At 31.7% G+C, this 21,697-nt stretch overlaps 1 protein-coding gene across 1 annotated transcript in view; it reads right to left on the bottom strand.

The window, feature by feature from the left end:
- Nucleotides 1-21,697, bottom strand: part of LOC145243081 (protocadherin Fat 4-like) — a 69,317-nt gene that overhangs the window by 19,267 nt on the left and 28,353 nt on the right. The window contains exons 7-10 of the mRNA XM_080106182.1: nt 10,816-13,197; nt 10,063-10,225; nt 7,395-7,672; nt 16-2,415 (exon numbers count right to left, since the gene is read on the bottom strand). Of these exons, the coding sequence (XP_079962308.1) occupies nt 16-2,415; nt 7,395-7,672; nt 10,063-10,225; nt 10,816-13,197 (5,223 nt within the window). The remainder of the gene's footprint in view (nt 1-15; nt 2,416-7,394; nt 7,673-10,062; nt 10,226-10,815; nt 13,198-21,697) is intronic.

Here is a 21,697-nt window from a genome sequence, read left to right as displayed (position 1 = left end):
GGAAAGAAAACTTACACGTGATACAGAATCTGGGGCTGCTTGTGGTTTTGATGCTTGAGATGACAGCATTTGTTGAGCACTTGAGTAAGGATGGGTTTGCATTCTGGGTGTTGGTGGTTGACTGCTTCTTCTTATATCAACTGCATCACTTGTAGGAAGAGCAACATTAGACCAAGGATTGGCTGGGTAAGGAGGACTTATCAAATGTCTCTGACCACTACTCACATATCCACCTTCTGCTACTGGAACACTTCGAGGATTGCAACAGCGAAGGATACACACTGAGATTGAAGCTGTAATGATCACAGCTATTGTCACTGCTACAGACACAATGATAATTGCTGAAGTCAGGTGGATCTTGTTATCCTTTTTGATGTTAACAGCATTTAACATTTCTGATGTCTTGTTGCTTACAGTCAGTGTCAAATATACAGTTGTTCTGGCTGATAGAACTGGGCTACCACTGTCCTTCACTAGAAACTCCAGCTCATATGAGCCAGCATCTTGTTGGCTTAGGACATGAGTTGAACATAACAAACCAGTGTACTGGTTGATGCTGAATATCTGTTTGCTATTGCCTCTGATTATTTCATATTTTAGAAATGCATTCTCTTGACTGTCACTGTCTGATGCCTTTATCTGGCTGATGTTCTTTGTATGATGCGGGTAATATGTTACATCCATATTATAAGGATTAACACTGGGAAATGTGAAATATGGAGCATTATCATTTTCATCTCTCACCTTAACAATCACATTCACTGTGTTATTCAATGATGGACTTCCTTTGTCTTTTACAAACACTTCAAAATTATAAGTATCTTGAAACTCATGGTCTAAAGACATAATTGAAGAGATTAATCCATTTTCAGTGATTCGAAATGGTACAAATTGTTTATTGGTGCTCACTAAAGAAAAAGACAGTTTACCTCCAAGTCCCAAGTCTGGATCTGTGGCATTGATTGTGCCAATAGGAATTTTTGATCTCTGGTTTTCATCAATGAAGAATTTAAATAATTGTTTAGAAAATTGTGGCTGTTCATCATTCACATCCATCACTTGGACTGAAAATCTGCTTTCACTTTCAAGAGGAGGATTTCCTTTATCCTCACAACTGATCCTAATGTCATGGTGATCTTCACTCTCTCTGTCCACTGGTTTCTTTACAATTACTTGATATTTCTTTGTATCCAGACTTTGTAGTTGAAACTTGTTGTGATCAAGAGTACAAGTAACCTTTCCATTTTGATCAGCATCCTCATCAGTAACTTTCACATAGGCAATAAAACTTCCAACCTTAATATCTTCAGAAATATCAACCGTATTTTCTGTTGATGCAGGTCCAAAATTTACATCAATTACTGGAGCATTATTCTGTTCATTGATCACATTTACTTGAACCATGGCCAGAGAGCTTAATGGAGGATTGCCTCCATCAAATGCTTTTACATAAAGTTTATATTTCTGGTTTTGGCCAGTCATAAATTTTTTTGCTAGAAAAATTTCTCCAGTTTCTGAGTTTAAATCAAAATGAGCTTTAGCAATATCTGATGTTTTTGAACTGAAATAATATAATATCTGACCATTTTTGCCAAAATCTAAATCTTTTGCAGATAAAATAGTAATAGGCAAAACAGCATCCGGTTTGTTTTTGATTGAAACATTATAAAGATTTTTAGAAAATACAGGAAAATTATCATTCACATCTGATACAGTTATATAGACATTTAAAATAGTTTCTTTTGAGGGATTGCCACCATCTTTCGCAATTACTTCAATCTTATAAGAACTTTTATTTTCTCTATCAAGCTTTTTCTCTAGATTTATTGCTAACTGTGATGTCCCATCAACACTTTTTGAAATAAATAAAGAGAAAGCTCCATTTTCTTTTTTTTTCAACTCATAAGTAATCTGAGCATTCAAAACTCCAATATCTCTATCAACAGCATGAGGTATTAACCTCTTTGCCCCTTTTCCATCATCTTCATCAAACTGAATACTGATTTGTTTATCTGGAAACTCAGGTTGATGGTCATTAACATCTTTAATGATAACTTTGATTTCTAATAATTTGATGAATGTGGATGCCTTTTTCACAGCAACATCAACCATTTGAAAACATTCCACATTATAAGTACAAAGTGATTCAGCATCCAATGTTTGGGCAGTGTACAATTTTCCTGTGTTTTTCGAAACACGGAATAATTTAGAATTTTCATTGGTACCTTTCCGTAACTGACTGAATGTGATTTGTTTTCGTTCATTGAGTGAGACATCATCCATCAGGTGAGAATCTTCAGCAATATTACCTAAATAGGTATTTGGACTTTTTCCTTCTTCTACATAATATGTAAGATCCAAACACAGATAGCCATGCAGAACAAACAAGAATATATACGCTTGTATTACCATTTTTCATTAAATCGAATTATTCTTTTAGTTCAATCTGAAATTTAAAAAGATTAAAAAGTGTATCATTATAATTTAACTGTTTTAAAATATTTTCTAGATATAACATCATTTTTTATTTTGATTTAATTTTGGTAATAATACAATATCCTACACTTTTGGTTTGATATTAAAAAAGAATATTCATAGTTTAATTATTTCAAAATATTTTCTCGACAAATTACATATTTCTTTAATTTCTTTGTAAAAATGTCAAAAAGTGATGATAAATTCACACATATTTTCATAAATTAATTCTTTTTTAATCACTAAAATAATCCAATAATTTTTAAATATATCTTATTGATGCGAAATATTTCTAAAAGATTTAATTAATTATTATTAACATATTTTATCGATTATTTTCTTCCATATAAATCATAATGTATAGTTATTTTCAAGTATAATTATTGTTCATTTTTTTGGTGCAATCTGAAATTAAAAAAAAAACTATCATTAAGTTAACTATTTTAAAATATTTTATAGATATATTACAGTTTTATCCCATTTCTTTTCAAAATATTCTCCAAACAAAATTAGTAACTTAAAAAATGCTGTAATCAATAAAAATAATAGATTGATTTGAATAATCAGATAACATTCTAATATATTTTATTGATGCAAAACACTTGGAACAGTGTTATAATTATGAGTAATAGAGTGTATCGGTTATTTCCCTTTATAGAAATCATGTAGTTATTTTCAACTGTAATTCATAGTTCATTTCTCATCCTAATTTTATAAATTATTTTTCTATATGCAAATGCAAAATTAGTAATTAATTGGATCAAATGTTCATGGGTACAATAATAAAAATAGTTCAATTTAAGTAAATTGTCTCTAAAGGAATTCTTGTAATTTATCAGTGGAGTATGACATCCTTATAATATTCAGTTTTAGAAATAGATGTATATTCTTAATATCATGTTTAGTTGCAATTTAATTCTAATGAGAATGTTATTTAAAAGTTCTTAGTATATAATTTAAATATAAGAAGTATTATCAAATATTTAGAGTTACCTCCCTTCCATTTTTTAGCTTAGTGAAATCTGAAATGAAAATTATAATAAAATGAAAAGTTTTAATCTATGTTCAAGCTAGATAGAAATATTTCGCGATTTGATATGGTGGGAATAAAAATAATTTTGTTAGCAATAAGGAAGTAAGCACTGGATAAGAAAGTATACACCTATGAGCATAGTAGAAGCTTAATTTAAATGAATCACAGAATACATGTAGTTATATTAGAAATCGTCAGTATTACTACTACTGTATTTTTCAGTTTTTTCTTTTGATATTAAAGAAATTATATGGACCTATTCCATTAATCTATCTATATATTACAAATCTGTTATTATTATAACTCTAACTAATTATTATAGTCTTTGAAGTTTTTAACCTTTAAAACTATACAAAAAAAAATATTTTTATCATTCGTTAGAAAACCATCTAGTCAGTAAGTCATTCAATCACCTGCAATCACTGCATCAGACCGCTCTAGAATTTACCATAGCACTAATAATTTATTATTTTTAAGGGATCATCAGTTGCTTACCATGAAACACTGTTTCAGGGATTTAAAAACAAAACAGCATATTACATCATGGCTCCCCAGCAGTGTTGATCAAACACCACCTTCATTAATCTTAGGAAGAAGACATGTTACAAATATTTGATCTAATATAATATCTAATATAATATAATATATATAATATAATATATATATATATATATATATATATATATATATTCCCCCTCTTTTATTGAGCTCTCTTAATAACTTCATGAGTTATCACTCTTGAATCCCTATAACTTGGTGTATATATATATATATATACATATATATATATATATATATATATATACACACACCATGTTATAGGGATTCAAGAGTGATAGCTCATGAAGTTAATGAAGTTATTAAGAGTGCTCAATATATATATATATATATATATATATATATATATATAAATATATACCATGTTATAGGGATTCAAGAGTGATAACTCATGAAGTTAATGAAGTTATTAAGAGTGCTCAATAAAAGAGGAAAAAATATTTTTACTAATATAAAGTTTATATATATATATATATATATATATATATATATGGAGTATAAGAAGGCTATAGCAATGCAAGGAACCGGCTGTTGTATTGGTGTGACATATGAACAAAAATGGACAAATGAATAGTCTTATTTGTTTTTGTTATTTTAAACTTTGTATATCCATTTATTTTTCAAGATAATCACAATACAAATCAGTAAACATAAGCTTACTGTTTGATGTAACTGGGATGATAGCGGTCTTAGTATTTCGAGAATATCACCACTTTTTCAAAAGGAAAAGGATCAAAGAATGTCCTTCAAAAAAACATTTGTAATGAAAAACAATTTGAATATCCTAATGCGCTTCATCAAAAGCTATATATATATAAAGTAAGATAATGATTTAAGTGTAAAAGTAATATCAAAGTCACACTGATTTATGTACATGTATATTTGCATAATTAATATTAAATATTTTCATGAAATGCAAAAACTATATGTAAACTAAAACAAAAATTAATTACATTTTATGTTCAATATTTCAACTTAGATCTCTAGAAAACATCTATATTTAAAAAAATTAAAATTTATTTTTTATTTAAACATTTAAAAAATTTTTCATTATTTTACTCCAATGATGAAAATACATCTTTAGCCATAATATTTTAATAATTATTTTAAAAACTTATAAATTGATGGTTACATCATTAACATAAAGAAATAATTGTAGTTTATTTTCATGTATTTAAATGGTATTTGTATATTTCTTGTTTTTACTTTACAAAATTATATTTAAAACATTTTGCATCTTATCATATACAGACTATATTTTAGAATGCATATTACTTTCACAAATAGAGGAAAAAATATGAATTTTAAGTTCTCTTTAAATTATTTAACATATTAAAAAGAAACAAGTGCACAATGATTGGTCAACACAAGTTTTAGAAAATGTAAAAATAAAATAACAATATGAAAAATAATTAAGCAATCGTTTTTAATTTGATGCACTCAAATGAGATAAAAAAAACTCATAAAATATATAATTTGTTCAAAATCAATACATATCAGAAGATTCAATAAGTAATAATACAGACTAATATTCATTTTGAATATAAAATTGTCAAATATACTGTATGTTGGATAATTTGCAATATAAAATGTACAGGACAATTTATTGAGATATCTATAAATAATGAAGATATAGAAAATAATAACTGCTTTTAAATAAAATATTCTATCTATCTATCTATCTATCTATCTATCTAAAAGCAAACATTGTTAAACATAACATAATCCTTTACTTGATATTTTTTTTATTTATTCAATTTTTTCTAATAATATTTTTATGTCAAAATCAAAAATATTAATGAATAATCAAAGCATTTACAGGTGACAAAAATAAACCAACGAATATAACTGAAAAATTTTAATTTAATATAAAGAGAATATATTTTTTTAAATATGAGTCATTGTGAATTTAGATTTTAAATGTATCAGATATTACTTATTTGTTTTTAAAAGATTCAGCTGAATTTCATATTTAAAAGAACTTTATATAAGTGCAGTTATTTGAAGCTATTCTTTAAAAGCACTCAGTGTTTTAATATTTTTACTCGTCAATGCAAATTACAAATCATCAAGGATCATACAAAGCATATATTTAAAAAATGGCTGGATTTAAAGAAAGATAAATGAAACAACTATGTATTAAATAAAAATGTTAGAAGTCTTTCACATTTGAAAAATGTATAGATATAATACTTTTAATTCAAAACATTATAAGAAAAAATTTTTTGAAAAAATTAAACCTCAATACAATATAAAATAAAATTAAAATATAGACGACAACTGACCAGACAGTCTTTTGTATCAGCAATAGAAATGATATCTGACACTCTTCTATTACTGATGATTGAAAACATGACTAAAAACATGAAGAAATTATTAAAAATAACTCACCTCTTTTTACGTGAAATCCAACTGGATTTTATACTAAAATAAAAAATAAATCCAGAGAAAACATAAAGCTTCAGCAGCAGCAGCTATTATTTATCAACATCCCTCGCCATTTCTTTTGTGTACTTTATGTGAGAAGGAAGCCAGCAGTCCTACTTTGTGTGATGTGTGCAAAATGGCTACTATTTCTCTGTTAAAATAAGCTTATTAGTTAAGGATAATGTCTTTGAAATAGTTAAACATCATATTTTTTATTTCTAAAGTCACTAAAAACTTAACTCATAATTTAATTTTTTTTACAAAATCTAAACTGAAATTAATAAATTTTATGCATAAAATTAGGAATTAAAAAAAATACGTATTTATCCACTATGGCCTACTTTTTCTCATTACTTATTATTATTTATAACACGAAGAAGCTTCTAACAATTTGTATTTTTGAATATTTCTGTCATTTTACTTTGAAATCTAATAGGAAGAAAAAAAGTAAAATTTTAAATTTATTCCTTAGCAATGAGGTCCCTAAAAACTTTAAAAAATATTTAAAATAATAAATGATAGTATGTATATAATTCTATATGAGTGAATATGTCATTTGACATTTTCTTACAAATCGTAGCATTTTTCATATCTGAAAATTTAGCTTAATCAAAATTAGTAGAACTGAAATACACAATGAATTTTTAAAATAATACACTAAAAATTAAATTATTTTCACTGAAATCATACTTTTAAAGAATGAAATAATGTAAACTATTTAAATAATTTTATATCGATTAGAAACTATTTTGCCTTAAAAAAGTATTTTTCATTATTAAATACATTTTATATTGTTGGTTTCATTTTTACATAATTAGCCTGATGTTTTTTAAAGATTAAGTCTTTTTTTGTTTTGTTAATGTTTTTAATATTATTAATAAATGTTATTTCATTGGGGCACAGGTGGCAGTGGTCTGTTGATAGATGTCTGGCTCTCACTTGTAGCTACATTCCTTGATTGTAAATGTCTACCAGATAGACTATTGCTATCACTTCCAGAGTGAGATTTTGTGCCTGGCTGTGGACTGTTTTCATTCATGTAAGGAGTGTAAAATCCTCTGGCTACTATTGTGGTGTCACTTGGGTAATTGATAGTCTGTTCCAAGGGTCTCATCCCTGTGTTCTGTGTTAAATCAGTTTGAGTCAGAGGAGGATTACAGTACTGAGATGAAAACACACCTGAAATAAAATTATGAAATTGTTTGATCTTACATTTTTAAAGACAATTAAAATAAATACAATCTACAAGTGTTGTAATGAATATTTTTACTTTATTAAGTAACACACTCTTAAAGAGTTTGTGAAAAGTAAAATGAAATTGGATTATGAGAAATGAAGTTTATATATATATATATATATATATATATATATATATATATATATATATATATATATATATGAAAAATGATAAAATTGAAGCAAGAATATAATAAAAAGGAACTTGCAACAGAGGTATAGCCATTTTTATAAGTTTCATGAAGGAAACAAATAAAAAACAACACTGTGGTACATCACAAACTAATTTTGAACCCATTGATTATGCATTTGAATATTGTGTTTAAAATCGAAACTCAAGATAAAGTTTTTAAAAAGTATATAATTATTATTTTGTGTTTAAAATTCAAACACAATAAAATATTTTATAGTAACATTATGAATCTTAAAACATAATAAAAACATCATTAATTAAAATTTACTTATTTTAATTTTACACCTACAATGAAACATTATGAAAAATACACGATAAAAGAACTATAACAGTTTCTTTCTTCCAGCCTTCAATCTAAAAAAGTCATGAATAATTTTGTCATAATTTTCCTTTGGTCATTGTCTGTATTATGTATTAACATCACATTTTTTAGCCAATTTAGTTATTTTATTTTCAATCTGTTTGGACTGTTTGTATATATTTTACTTATCTTTCATTTTTTAAATCTGAATCAAATTAGATTTAATAAAAAGGACTTGTTCTGTTAAAAGAAAATAATTTCCACATGTTTGAAAGTGAAACCTCATTTAAAACAAGAAAGTAATTAAGAACATAATAAATGCATCAGACATACACTACAAACTTCACTGATAAAATTAAAGTAATCCTTTTTTGTTTAAGGAAGCTAGGAAAATCATAAATATAGTTTACAAGAATAAAATAAAGATTATCTGCTAAATAAATACTGTATTTATTTAAATCATATACTGATATTCATTGCAGAAACTTTCTTCTTGAAATAGAATAAAACAGAGATCACACCTTTTGATTGGAAAGAGAGTTATATGCATTAAATAAACTTTCTACATTTTAATGAATGTTAAATTTTATTTGTTCTTAATATTAATAATTAAAAAAAATTAGTAACCATAATTCATAAGTTGTAATGTAATATTTAAAAATGCAGTATTTGAAAAGTATCAGAAAAAGTGTTTCAAAAGTAAAGCCATTATTATTTTTTTTTTTATTAAAAAGTTGAAGAGCTATGAAGACGAGAGTGGTACGATTAAAACAAGCAATCTATTGTGCTCCAGAATTTATTTTTCTAAATAGTCACCACTATTCTTGATGCATTTTTGCCATGAATTCAGTGATGCATCTATGATTCTGATACATGTCCATGATAGGGGTTGCTTTCTTAGAGTTTCACACTGTCAATATCTGCAACAGAGAGATGAAAGTATAGGTCATGAATGTACAAGTTTAGTTATCATAACAATACAATTTGCAATCCCCTCTGATCCAATCAGGCAGAATGAAAAACAGGAGGCATTACTTTTGGAACGCCCCTGATATCTTAAAAATTCTAATAATAGTCATTGAATGATTTTATAAAAAAGAATTCCCAAAAATAATAATACTTTCCAGCATTATTGATTTTTATAAAAATTTCAATACATAAATATCATTTTTATTGCTATTTTGGTGGAAGAACAAAAATAAAATGTCTAAAAAGAAAAGTAGGGTATTGATTTTATATTATATATATATGAAATGTAATTACATATAACATTAATAAATGTTTCTTTAGAGATGACAGATTTATTTCAAACTGGAGCCTGACATTTTTAGCAAGAACGTCCTTCACTGCTTGCTCTCACATGGAGTTAGTGCTCAGGGCCCGCAAAATACATAAAATACAGTAGTGTAAAAAAGGATGATGTTGACATTGTAACATCAAATAAAATGAATGAAGATTTATTTTCATGTTTTTTTAAAATTTTTTAATATTCATATGTGAACTAGCCTCTGAGATAAAATGCTTCTAGAAAAGGTTATGATAATTCTCTAATGGAATGTGAACAAGAAAAATTTTTCCTTTTACTCTTATGTAACATGGTACCCCAATGAAAATGTTGTCTTCAGAATAAATAAAAAACAATGTTACACCTAATCAGTTGATAAACATTACAGACTTTCACATGTGGCTTTCCACTACAAATTGAGGCAAAAGCATTACATCAAGATGAATAGTCATTTCGCTTTTATGCTAATCACTTGCAATTCGATATAGTTTTAAAAGGAGAATCAAAAATATGTTAATGTCATTACAAAAACTTTTAAGCATTTCATAACTCACCTGATTCATCTTTAGGAGATCGGGTATTAGCTTCATTCCATTCTTGTCTATTGTCAGTAAGAGAAGACTTTACAGATCTTTGACTGGCATAATCACACATTCGACCATTTCGTTCTTGATTTCTGTTACTACCAGATGGCAAAGCTACATCTTGAACGTACATCTGTCATAAATAAAGTATAAAAATTTTCAATGATAAAGAATATTAAACTAAATCTAAGAATGTCACAATTCTTGGTAAGAAAAAATAGAATTATATAAATATTTAAAAAGATATCTTGGATTTTCATAGATTTCATATACACATAATATTGTTTAGCATAAAGTTATGGATTAAATATCAATAAAATATCAAAATTAAGCGATTTGTTTTACAACATTCGTACAAATTATGAAATAAACTGTACTTATATATAGCACAATCTTTACTTATAGGTATACAGCTGAAAAAAATTATGGATATCAGATGATAATGCTATATCTTGAACATACATTTGCCATAAAATATAAAAAAAAAATCAATATAATAAAGTAGATTAGCATAAAGTTAAGAAAGAAATATGAATAAATTATTACAAATAAGCAATCCCTTCCAAAAATTCATATCAAGTTATCAAAGAAAATGTACAAGGATTCAAAATATTGAATATCTTTTCTGATAAAGCATAAGGATTATATTAAAACATACAATATCAATACAAAAAATTCTCCTAAAGTTTTATAAATACAAAAATAATGAAGAACAAATCATACTTGCGATACTGAATCTGGGGCTGGCTGTGATTTGGGGGCTTGAGAGGACAGCATATGTTGAGCACTTGAGTAAGGATGGGTTTGCATTCTGGGTGTTGGTGGTTGACTGCTTCTTCTCATATCAACAGCATCACTTGTAGGAAGAGCAACATTAGACCAAGGATTTGCTGGGTAAGGAGGACTTATCAAATGTCTCTGACCACTACTCACATATCCACCTTCTGCTACTGGAACACTTCGAGGATTGCAACAGCGAAGGATACACACTGAGATTGAAGCTGTAATGATCACAGCTATTGTCACTGCTACAGACACAATGATAATTGCTGAAGTCAGGTGGATCTTGTTATCTTTTTTGATGTTAACAGCATTTAACATTTCTGATGTCTTGTTGCTTACAGTCAGTGTCAAATATACAGTAGTTCTGGCTGATAGAACTGGGCTACCACTGTCCTTCACTAGAAACTCCAGCTCATATGAGCCAGCATCTTGTTGGCTTAGGACATGAGTTGAACATAACAAACCAGTGTACTGGTTGATGCTGAATATCTGTTTGCTATTGCCTCTGATTATTTCATATTTTAGAAATGCATTCTCTTGACTGTCACTGTCTGATGCCTTTATCTGAGTGATGTTCTTTGAATGATGTGGATAGTAGATAACATCTACATTATAAGGATTAACACTAGGAAATGTAAAATATGGAGCATTATCATTTTTATCACTGATCTCAACAACAACATTCACTGAAGCATTTAATGATGGCTTTCCATTATCTTTCACTAACACATGAAATTCATAAAGATCTTGAAATTCATGATCCAGTGACATAATTGTGGAAATCAAGCCAGTGTCAGTAATTTTGAAAGGTAAAAACTGTCTATTACTTGGCAAGAGAGAATAACTTAATTTACCTCCAGCTCCCAAGTCCGGATCTGTGGCATTGATTGAGCCAACGTGAACTCGAGGCTTTTCATTCTCATTAATCTTAAATTGAAATGTCTTCTTGGAAAATGCCGGCTTTTCATCATTCACATCCATCACTTTAACAGAAAATCTTTTCTCACTTTCCAAAGCAGGAGATCCTTTATCCTCGCAATGAACAATAATATCATGGTGATCCTCACTTTCTCTATCCAATGGCTTTTTAACAATCACTTGATATTTCTTTGTGTCCAGACTTTGGAGTTGAAATTTATCATGATTCAGATGGCAACTAATATCTCCATTTTGGCCAGAATCAGGGTCAGTCACTTTCACATAAGCAATAAAGCTGCCAACTTTAATATCTTCAGAGATATCAACCGTATTTTCTGTAGATGAAGAAAAGAATGTCACTTTTATAATTGGTCTATTGTTCTGTTCATTGATCACATTTACTTGAACCATAGCCAGAGAGCTTAATGGAGGATTGCCTCCATCAGAAGCTTTTACATAAAGTTTATATTTCAGTTTTTGCCCAGTTGTAAATTTCTTCATCAAAAAAATTTCTCCAGTTTCTGAATTTAAATCAAAATGAGTTTTAGCAATGTCTGATGTTTTTGAACTGAAACTGTATGAGATTTTACCATTTTCACCTAAATCTAAATCTTTTACAGATAAAGTGATAACAGCTAAAGCAGCATCTGGTTTGTTTTTTATTGAAATGTTGTAGACATTTTGTGAAAATATGGGAAAATTGTCGTTCACATCAGTAACTGATATGCATACATCTAAAATACTTTCTTTCACTGGAGGTTGTTTATTTTTTGCCACAACTTGAATTTTATATTCATCTTTAGTTTCTCTGTCAAGCTTCCCTTTTAGATTGATTGCAAGTTGTGAAGTTCCATCAACACTTTTGGAAACAAATAAAGTAAATGGTTCATCCTTTAATTTTTTAAACTCATAAATAATTTCTGAGTTTAAAGCATCTACATCTCTGTCAATGGCATTCGGTATTGATACTTTGGTTCCCATGATGTCACTTTCTAAAAATTTAATGTTAACTTGTTTTTCAGGAAACTCAGGTTGATGATCATTAATATCTTGAATGATGACTTTTACTTCTAATAACTTAAGAACAGTTGTCAACTTTTTCACTGCGATATCAACCATTTGAAAACATTCTGCATTGTATGTACATAGAGACTCAGCATCAAGGGTTTGGGCTGTGTACAATTTACCACTTTCTTTAGACACATGAAACAAAGAAGTGCCTGTCACTCCTTGTGTCAATAAACTGAATGTCACTTCATTTTTCTCTTCAAATGGTACGCTGTTGATGACCTTTGTGTCAGCAGCAACATCTCCAAGGTAAGTATGTGGATTTTGTCCTTCCTCCACATAATATGTGAGATCTATGCAGTGACATCCATGAAGAAGAAGAATTAGTAAATATATCTGTTCCATCATTATTTAATAGAAATGCAGTTGGTAGTTTTAATAGTAAAAATGTAAACTTTGATCCAGAACTGGAAAAAAAAACAAAAAAAAAACAGATTAAATTTGATTGTTAGTCATCATTTATATAATTTTATTTAATCAAAATATAGATACTAAATATTGCATTTTTGGTCTCTATTCTAGTTTTAACAAGAATTATGTCGATTATTAAATTACTGTATTTATTGTTTAATGATTTATTTAAATGCAGTTTGTAAATCTTTTGCTGCTTAAAAGATATAAAATCACATCAATTCAACTTAAAAAATAAATGATCTTACATAAAATACAACTAAAATAGATATGTAAAATTTATAAAAAATTTCTATATAAAGCTTGCATCTTAGGACATGTGTATTTGTTTTTTTTTTTTAATTATAGTGTTGAAGAAACATGAAATAAATACATTTTTGAAGTTGTTTTTTATTATTTTCCTTATTATTATTTACATTTCTTAAACATATTTTTAATGTTTATGTTTATATTGATTTTCCATAATTTCTAAAACAAATCAAGAAAAAACAATTACCCTGGGGAATAATTTATTACTTTTTGAATGTTGTCTAGATTTTTACAACTAATTTATAGTATTTTTGTTGTTTAGAAAATGGCATCTTTTCCTCTCCATCAGGTCAGAGTTTTTGCTAAGTTGATTTGAAAAAAAAAAAAAATCAGATCTCGTGACTAAATTGATTACATTTTTGTGACACTATCAGTTAATATTTGTCTGCATGTATAATCTTAAATTTGTTTTTTATGAGAAAAAACGCTTTACCAACAACATATATTGATTATGTGATAAAACTATTGATTACCTGATAAAAATATTGATTATTGTAAGCTGAATGGTGGGTATTCATAAAGATAATCATACATAAATTGCATTTTGCTTCACCAGTGTTCAAACTTCAAGGAATGAACTTCCATTTCTTCAAACTCCTCGAATGCTCAGTGGTAGGGAAGTCTCTCTTCAGATTCTAACAGTAGTCAGCTATCATAACCATATCCCAGCAACCCTGACACCTAGTCTCTATCTGTTTCAGGTCCTGATGGAATCTCTATCCTTGCTCACTCATTGAACCCAGATTCTCAGGAAACTAATCCATATGCGAAAATAGGTAGTACATCTTGATGCTCATGTTGAAGCCTAGGTTTCTGAAAGTAATCAAAATGTTGTTGACAAGTTTGGCATTGTTTCTGGCCTTATTGTTGCCAAGAAAGTTCTTCATTACCAGAACACATGCCTTCCACGCTTCCAGTTCCACTTCGTTCATGGAGTTTTCGAATTTTGAATCTCTGATGAGCTGCTGGATTTGAGGACCATAAAAAATGCCACCCTTCAACTTCTCCATGGTCAATCCTGGAAAAACATAGCACAAGTAAGTGAAGCAGTCACCATCCTTGTTCAGAGCCTTGTTGAACTGCTTGATGTGCAGTGGTGGGAAGAGAAGAGTATTCTGTCTCTGTCCACCAGAGGGTGGTTGAAGGCATGCCTTTCTTTGAAAGGAATTAATTCCTTTAGTACAGGCCAGTCTTTCTTTGTGTAATACTGAGTGTGGTGCTGCACCAATTTTTGGAAGTGTGGAGAAAGAAGTGGCTTACCGTTAAAGCGGCTGCGTCTTTGTGCATGCAAAGCACAAATTGAGAATCAAGATGGCACCCTCATGCGTTTATGTGGAAAAAAGTCTCGTGGTATCTCGGAGAATCTTGTACCCTGATTCCATAAATAACGAGGAAAGGAAAGCGGGAGGACAGACGATTTTTAGTCACTAAAGTGAACGGACGTGTGTAAAAGAAGAGGTAGAAGAAAAGAGTGTGGTGAACGAAACAAACAACGACTCGGTTGAAAGTAGAGTTGTAACGAACACAAGCTATTCCGGCATGACGTCAGGATTTGACCCCAAGCTAATTCCCCTGTTTGATGGCAGTAGCACTGATCACTCAGTGCAGGAATGGGTGGAAAAAGCAGAATTAATATGTCAGCTCAGTGGGGTGAAGCGTATGGAATGCGTGTTCCCAATGCGCCTCACTGGGGGAGCATATGCAGTATACCAGCAGTTGGCTGATGAGAAGAAAACAGATTTTGTCTGCATCAAGCGCACCCTTTTTACAGCATTTGCGTTAGATCCAATTACTGCATGGAAAGAATTCATGGCCCGAAAATTACATCCCGGGGAAATGGTGGATGTGTATCTGGCTGAGCTAAAAAAGCTATCGGTCCTTTTTGGAGGGATGTCAGACAAAGGCTTGGTGTGCGCCTTTGTTGCAGGATTACCTAAGAGTGTGGAAGCTGTACAACCATCACAGGTTGGATTGCAGGACCTGGACGCAGCTACAACCTGCTATAAGTGTGGAGGACCCAACCATTTGGCCCGTGATTGTCTTTCGTCACGTCAATCAACTCGGAAATTTGACGGGCCGCAGTGCTACAAGTGCAAAAAACGCGGACACCTGGCCTGCACCTGTCCGGGAAACGGGCAAGGGGAAGAAGCTACAGCGCCAGTCTTCTCCCCAGATCGTCATTGAGCAGGGCGCTACCCACTGTAAGCATACACATTAATGGAAGTGAGCGCCTCGCGCTTGTGGACACTGGGTGCACCCAGACTCTCGTAAGCAAGATATGCTGTGCCACTTGGAAAGCAGAGAGAATTCCGGTACTAACTGTAGGCGGAGGGTCACTAGCCTCTTGTGGGGTGAGCATTATCCATGCAAGCATCAACGACAGGCCTGTAGCCGTGTGAGCCCTGGTTGTGGAGGGAGAGCTTCTCGGGTATGACCTTCTCCTGGGCATGGACTTGATTACACAACTGGGTGGAATTACTGTGGACAGAACCGGCAAGGTACAGTTCTCCCGATGTGAGGAATATGTTTGTGCTGCCATAACTCTTGACGAGCCTGACTTACATGCAGAGTATGATAGAAATACCAATACATGGACGGCGTCTTGGAAGTGGTCAAACAATCAGCCACCAATATCCTTGCGGAACCGGTTATCGGAATATCCCCCACCCATGTGGCTAAGGGAACAGTATGAAGAAGAACTGCAAACGTGGATCGACAATGGTTGGCTTCTTCCATACCCAGAGGATAAGCTTGGCCCCCTGTGAGGGCTGATTCCCTTGATGGCCGTCGTACAAGAGACCAAACAAAAGGTCCGCCCCGTCCTAGACTACCGTGAGCTCAATGAGCATGTCTACCCATATACGGCAAGGGCTGATGTGTGTGCACTCAAATTAAGGGAGTGGCGACAGCAGGGATTGAACGTGGTAACTCTGGACCTACGCAGGGCCTATCTGCAAATATGCATTGAGAAGAAATTGTGGCCATTTCAGACTGTGGAAATTGGAGGAACCCAATATTGTCTAACCAGGCTAGGGTTCGGTCTAAATGTGGCACCAGGCATTATGACAGCAATCATGCATGCTATCCGGCAGCAAGATGAGGCAGTGCAACAGGCAACATCCTCATACATCGATGATATATTTGTCAATGAGAGCCTCATGTCAGCGCAATTGGTTAGAATGCACTTTGAGAGCTTTGGACTGACATGTAAGGAACCAGAGCGTCTGTGCAATGGAGCAAAAGTTCTCGGCCTACATGTGCGTAATAGCAAGGAGGGACTTTGCTGGAGAAGAGGAAATCACGTCCCCAAGGTCCCATCAAACATCACTCGACGAACAGTGTTTTCACTTTGTGGAAAGATGGTAGGCCATTTCCCTGTGTGCAGTTGGCTCAGGGTGGCCGTGGCGGCCATAAAAAGACGTGCAACAGCCGTGTCGTCGGGATGGGACGATGCAGTACACGATGTCACCCTAAGGAGCATGCTGACAGAGACTGTGTCCAGGGTGACCAGTGATGACCCCGTTTAGGGAAAGTGGTACGTCAGCGGGAATGAGTTCACGGTCTGGGTGGATGCTAGTTCACTGGCCCTTGGAGTTGCCCTGGCAGTTAATGATTCCATTATTGAAGATGCCTGTTGGCTTTGGCCAGAGAATGATTCGAGGCACATAAACCTGTCCGAACTTGATGCCACATTGAAGGGCGTTAACTTGGCACTTCAATGGCAAGCCAAGTTTCTACATATCATGACTGACTTGGCATGCACTCATCGGTGGATAATCGATGCATTAAGAGGAAGAGCACGGCTGACGACACGAGCATCGAGTGAGATGTTAATTCAAAGATGGCTTGCCACCTTGGTCGACACCATCACAGAGTACGACCTGACTGTGGACGTAGTGTTAATCAGGTCTGCACTCAACAGAGCAGATGCTCTGACAAGAGTCCCTCAACGATGGCTTCTGGCTGATGCTCGGAGAGATTCTGATAATCTGCAAAACACATGTGCAGCAGTTGTGTGTAATGTGGATGCAGCGCGCATCATGGACATTCATCGACAGTGTGGACATCCTGGCATCAAGCGGACACTGTACTTTGTCAAGATGATTGATCCAGGAGTAGAAAAAAAAGATATCCGAAGAGTGGTGGAAAGTTGCGAGGCCTGCCAATCCATTGACTCAGCTCTAGCACGATGGAAGAAAGGGGAGTTGGGAATGAGTGGTAAGTGGCAGAAAGTGGGCATGGACATCACACACTACGGTGGCAACCACTTCCTTATCCTCATCGATTGTGGGCCTACACGTTTCGCAGTCTTGAGACTCCTCGGGCACCAGGACTCTTGCAACATTATTCGCCAGCTGTCATCCGTGTTCTGTGAAAGAGGTGTGCCCGATGAAGTGCTGACGGACAACGACCCAGCCTTTGCAGCCATCAGATGAGGCAGTTCTTACAAGAATGGGGTATGCGGCTGCGGCTTAGATGCGCTTATGTGCCTTCTGGCAATGGTATAGCTGAGAGAAGCCATCACAGCATCCAAAAAATTGCAGCCAGGAAGCAGTGCACCATTGCAGAAGCTGTGTACTGGTATAATCTCATGCCAAAGGATGGTGTCTCTCCAGGAACAGCGCCTGCAAACGCAATCTATCAGTACCGTGTCGGAGAAAAAGGATCCACCCTGATACAACTGTGGCCACTGAGATAGAACGGAATCGATATGCCAAAGGGGATGCTGTATGGGTGAAGCCGCCAGGAAACTGATGTACTGTCAAGTATAAACGGGGCACAGTGACCGATGTGGTGAGTCAGCAGTGTGTCCAGGTTGATAGCGTACCCCGTCACGTTAGGGACCTACGGTCGGCAACACATGTACCACCTCCAGTGGACAATGAGAGTGACTCTGACTCTGAGACAAGTGGGCCATCGCTTTTGTTTGCACCATCCCTATCAAGCAGTGACTCTGATATCAGTAGCCTCCATGGAGATGAAGCCTTCCCCAACCATCAGGCGGTGGATGAGAGCACACGCGAAGACGAGAGCAGCACTGTCCCCCTTCGCAGCAGCACCCGACGGCGACGATCGCCCCCCCCCCTGCCGTCTCTGTGATCATGAGATCAGGGGGGAGTGTGGAGAAAGAAATGGCTTACCGTTAAAGCGGCTGCGCGTTTGTGCATGCAAAGCACAAATTGAGAATCAAGATGGCGCCCGCATGCGTTTATGTGGAAAAGAGTTTCATGGAATCTCGGGGAATCTCGGACCCTGATTCCATAAATAATGAGGAAAGGAAAGCGGGAGGACAGACGATTTTTAGTCACTAAAGCGAACGGACGTGTGTAAAAGAAGAGGTAGAAAAAAAGAGTGTGGTGAACGAAACAAACAACGACTCGGTTGAAAGTAGAGTTGTAACGAACACAGGAAGATTTTGAGGTTTTATGACTTTAAACTGATCCTTTTTCAATATAACCACTCAGAACTATCAGAATTGAATATTTCTTGCCATTAAAATAAACATTTTCAATAAAAAATGGCAATTTAACCCTACCAACTTTTTCTAAAATGCTCCACACATGCATACATGTGAACAAAAACATAAAAAGCATGTGGCTATAGTACAAAAACTTGACCTAATTGAGCAAAACCAATGTGATTTTTGGATTCAGCACATCAGATTCGTCTTAAATCAGCTGAAAAAATGCAAACAAATTTGTTGTTGACCAATGTTATCATTTATATATTTTTTGTCAAATACTGTAATTTGTGTTTCTTAGCAGTTATACTTAAAAATTATAAATCAGTTAATATAATCATTGATTGTTATATAATTTTATTAACTTGATTTTTACAAACTTAACAAAACTCTTTATCATAATAATATTAATATTTGTAAATATACTAAATATACAAATTGTCAAGTGGTATGTAATGCATTGTTAACATCCAATAAAAGTAATATTGATTAAATATTTTAGTACAATATTTCTTTAAATAATGGCATGCCAAGATTATTTTAATTTAACTTAGAATGTAAGCTGTAAAAACAAATCATTTTTAAAATTAAAAAAAAATAATTTCAGTTTACAATAAAAAAACACAGTAAGTCTAATTAGTAAAATTATAAATATATTAAAAAAACGATTTCTGTTTCACCTTTTTAAGGTCATATTTTCTAACTTTTATTTTATATTTTCTGATTGATATATATCATTCATGATTACCATTATTGTCACATACTAAAAAAAACTAGACTAAAAAAAAAGAAAGATTTGGTAAAAGAATCTGCTAGAGATCTAAAAAGATAGAACTTTTCAAAGATCATTTTATTAATTCAACATTTGTCTATTACAAGTACCTTTTAAATTTTTATAGTTCAAAGATAAAAATCAAAATTATGCAATGCTTAAAATTAATTAATCTATACAAATGTTTTATGTTTATAATAAATTAAACTTAAATTAATTAAAAAATTAAACTTGAAAAATTTTAACTTGACTGCACCTCAGATCAGGTATATTGGTACTGAGAGATAAAGGGTGACTGTGATTAAGGCCTAATTTATATTATGCATCCTAAGTGGGGAGTTGTGCAACAAGATGTTTATACAGATTGTATTTAAATTGATTTAATTATTTTTTTAATAAACCAATCATATAAAATATAAATAATGTCTCTTTTGCATTGATGAAAATTTTGTTCTTAAAACAAAGAAGACGGAGTATCTTTTAATTTTTTAGATTTTTTTTTTTTTGCTTAAAAAATGTTTTCTTATTTATTTTAACATTGCACTTCAAACGTCCACTGATTGACATTGTGATGTACACTGTTAGTAATTATATTCGCTCAATATGTGACTACAATAGCTTTTGCAGGCACATGTGATATGTAATTTATATTATTGAACCATCATTTTTAATATTATATAAATATATTACTTAAACAGATTGCACAATTCAAGTAAAAAGTGGTTGAAGACGTGCCTTTCTTTGAAAGGAATTAATTCCTATAGTACAGGCCAGTCTTTATACAGATTGTATTTAAATTGATTACCATTATTGTCACATACAACTTTTACAAATGTTTAGGCAAATTTAATTCAATTAAAATACATCATTTAAACAAAATCTCATTTCTTCATAATTCAAATAAAAAGTATAAAATAAATATAAAAAAATAAATTTTTAGGTGTTTTTTTATAGAAGAATATTTGCACTACATGTAAATCATACTGATGAGTTATATTTTCATATAAACTACACAAAAAATATAACACATGCGAGCACTTTCTTCCAATACGATTATGCACATCCTGTTTCATAGCATTTTAAATAATAATTTAAATATAATACATAAAAACTAATTTTTTTTTCATTCATAAATACCATTAAATTATTTAAATACGAGAAATAATGATTTCAAAGCATAGATTAAAAAAAACTCAATAATTTATAGATTTCAAAGAGTATTCAAAATGAACATAAAACTATGTGAAACAAAGCCTTTCAAAGCAGCACTAACAATAACAATGGCGTCCATGAAGCATAGAATGAAATGTAAGACCACGAATTTCACTAAATAATCAGAGAAAAGTAATAGCAATAAAATGTGAAATTATTTTACCTTTTAAAAAAAGTCCAATGGAGTTTAAAAAGTCAATTTGCAGAAAGAAAGAACTTTTTGTTGAAGCACTTAAAATGTAACAACATTTTTTCTTTTTTTTGTTATATAGTTGATGCTAGAGGGAAGAAAGCTAGCAGTCCTACTTTGTATGGTGTATGCATGATGGCTGCCACTCACTCCTAAGACAATATCCTTACGCTAAGTAAAAAGGCTAAAAAATAACACTGATCAAAAACAAAACTTGTTATTCTTATATATTTTTATATAAATAATATAATAGTATAATTATAAAAAAATAAATAATTTCTAAATTTAAAATATTTTCATCAATCAGCATTCTAAATAATTATTAAGTCATGCTCTATTTTTATCCCCTTTTCTATTGTTTTACTTTTATGATTAAATTTAAAAAAACGCCTAGTTGTTTCTTTTTAAAAAATAAGTTTCATTTATAAGTAAACCTAAATTTTTTTTTAATTACTTAAAAGCAAAAAAAAAAAAAGAAAAA

The sequence above is a fragment of the Euprymna scolopes genome, chromosome 21 (assembly GCF_053919585.1).
Source record: "Euprymna scolopes isolate OS-2025 chromosome 21, ASM5391958v1, whole genome shotgun sequence".
Classification (NCBI taxonomy): domain Eukaryota; kingdom Metazoa; phylum Mollusca; class Cephalopoda; order Sepiida; family Sepiolidae; genus Euprymna; species Euprymna scolopes.
Note: the sequence above shows the minus strand (reverse complement) of the source record. Positions and strands in the feature narration are given on the sequence as shown.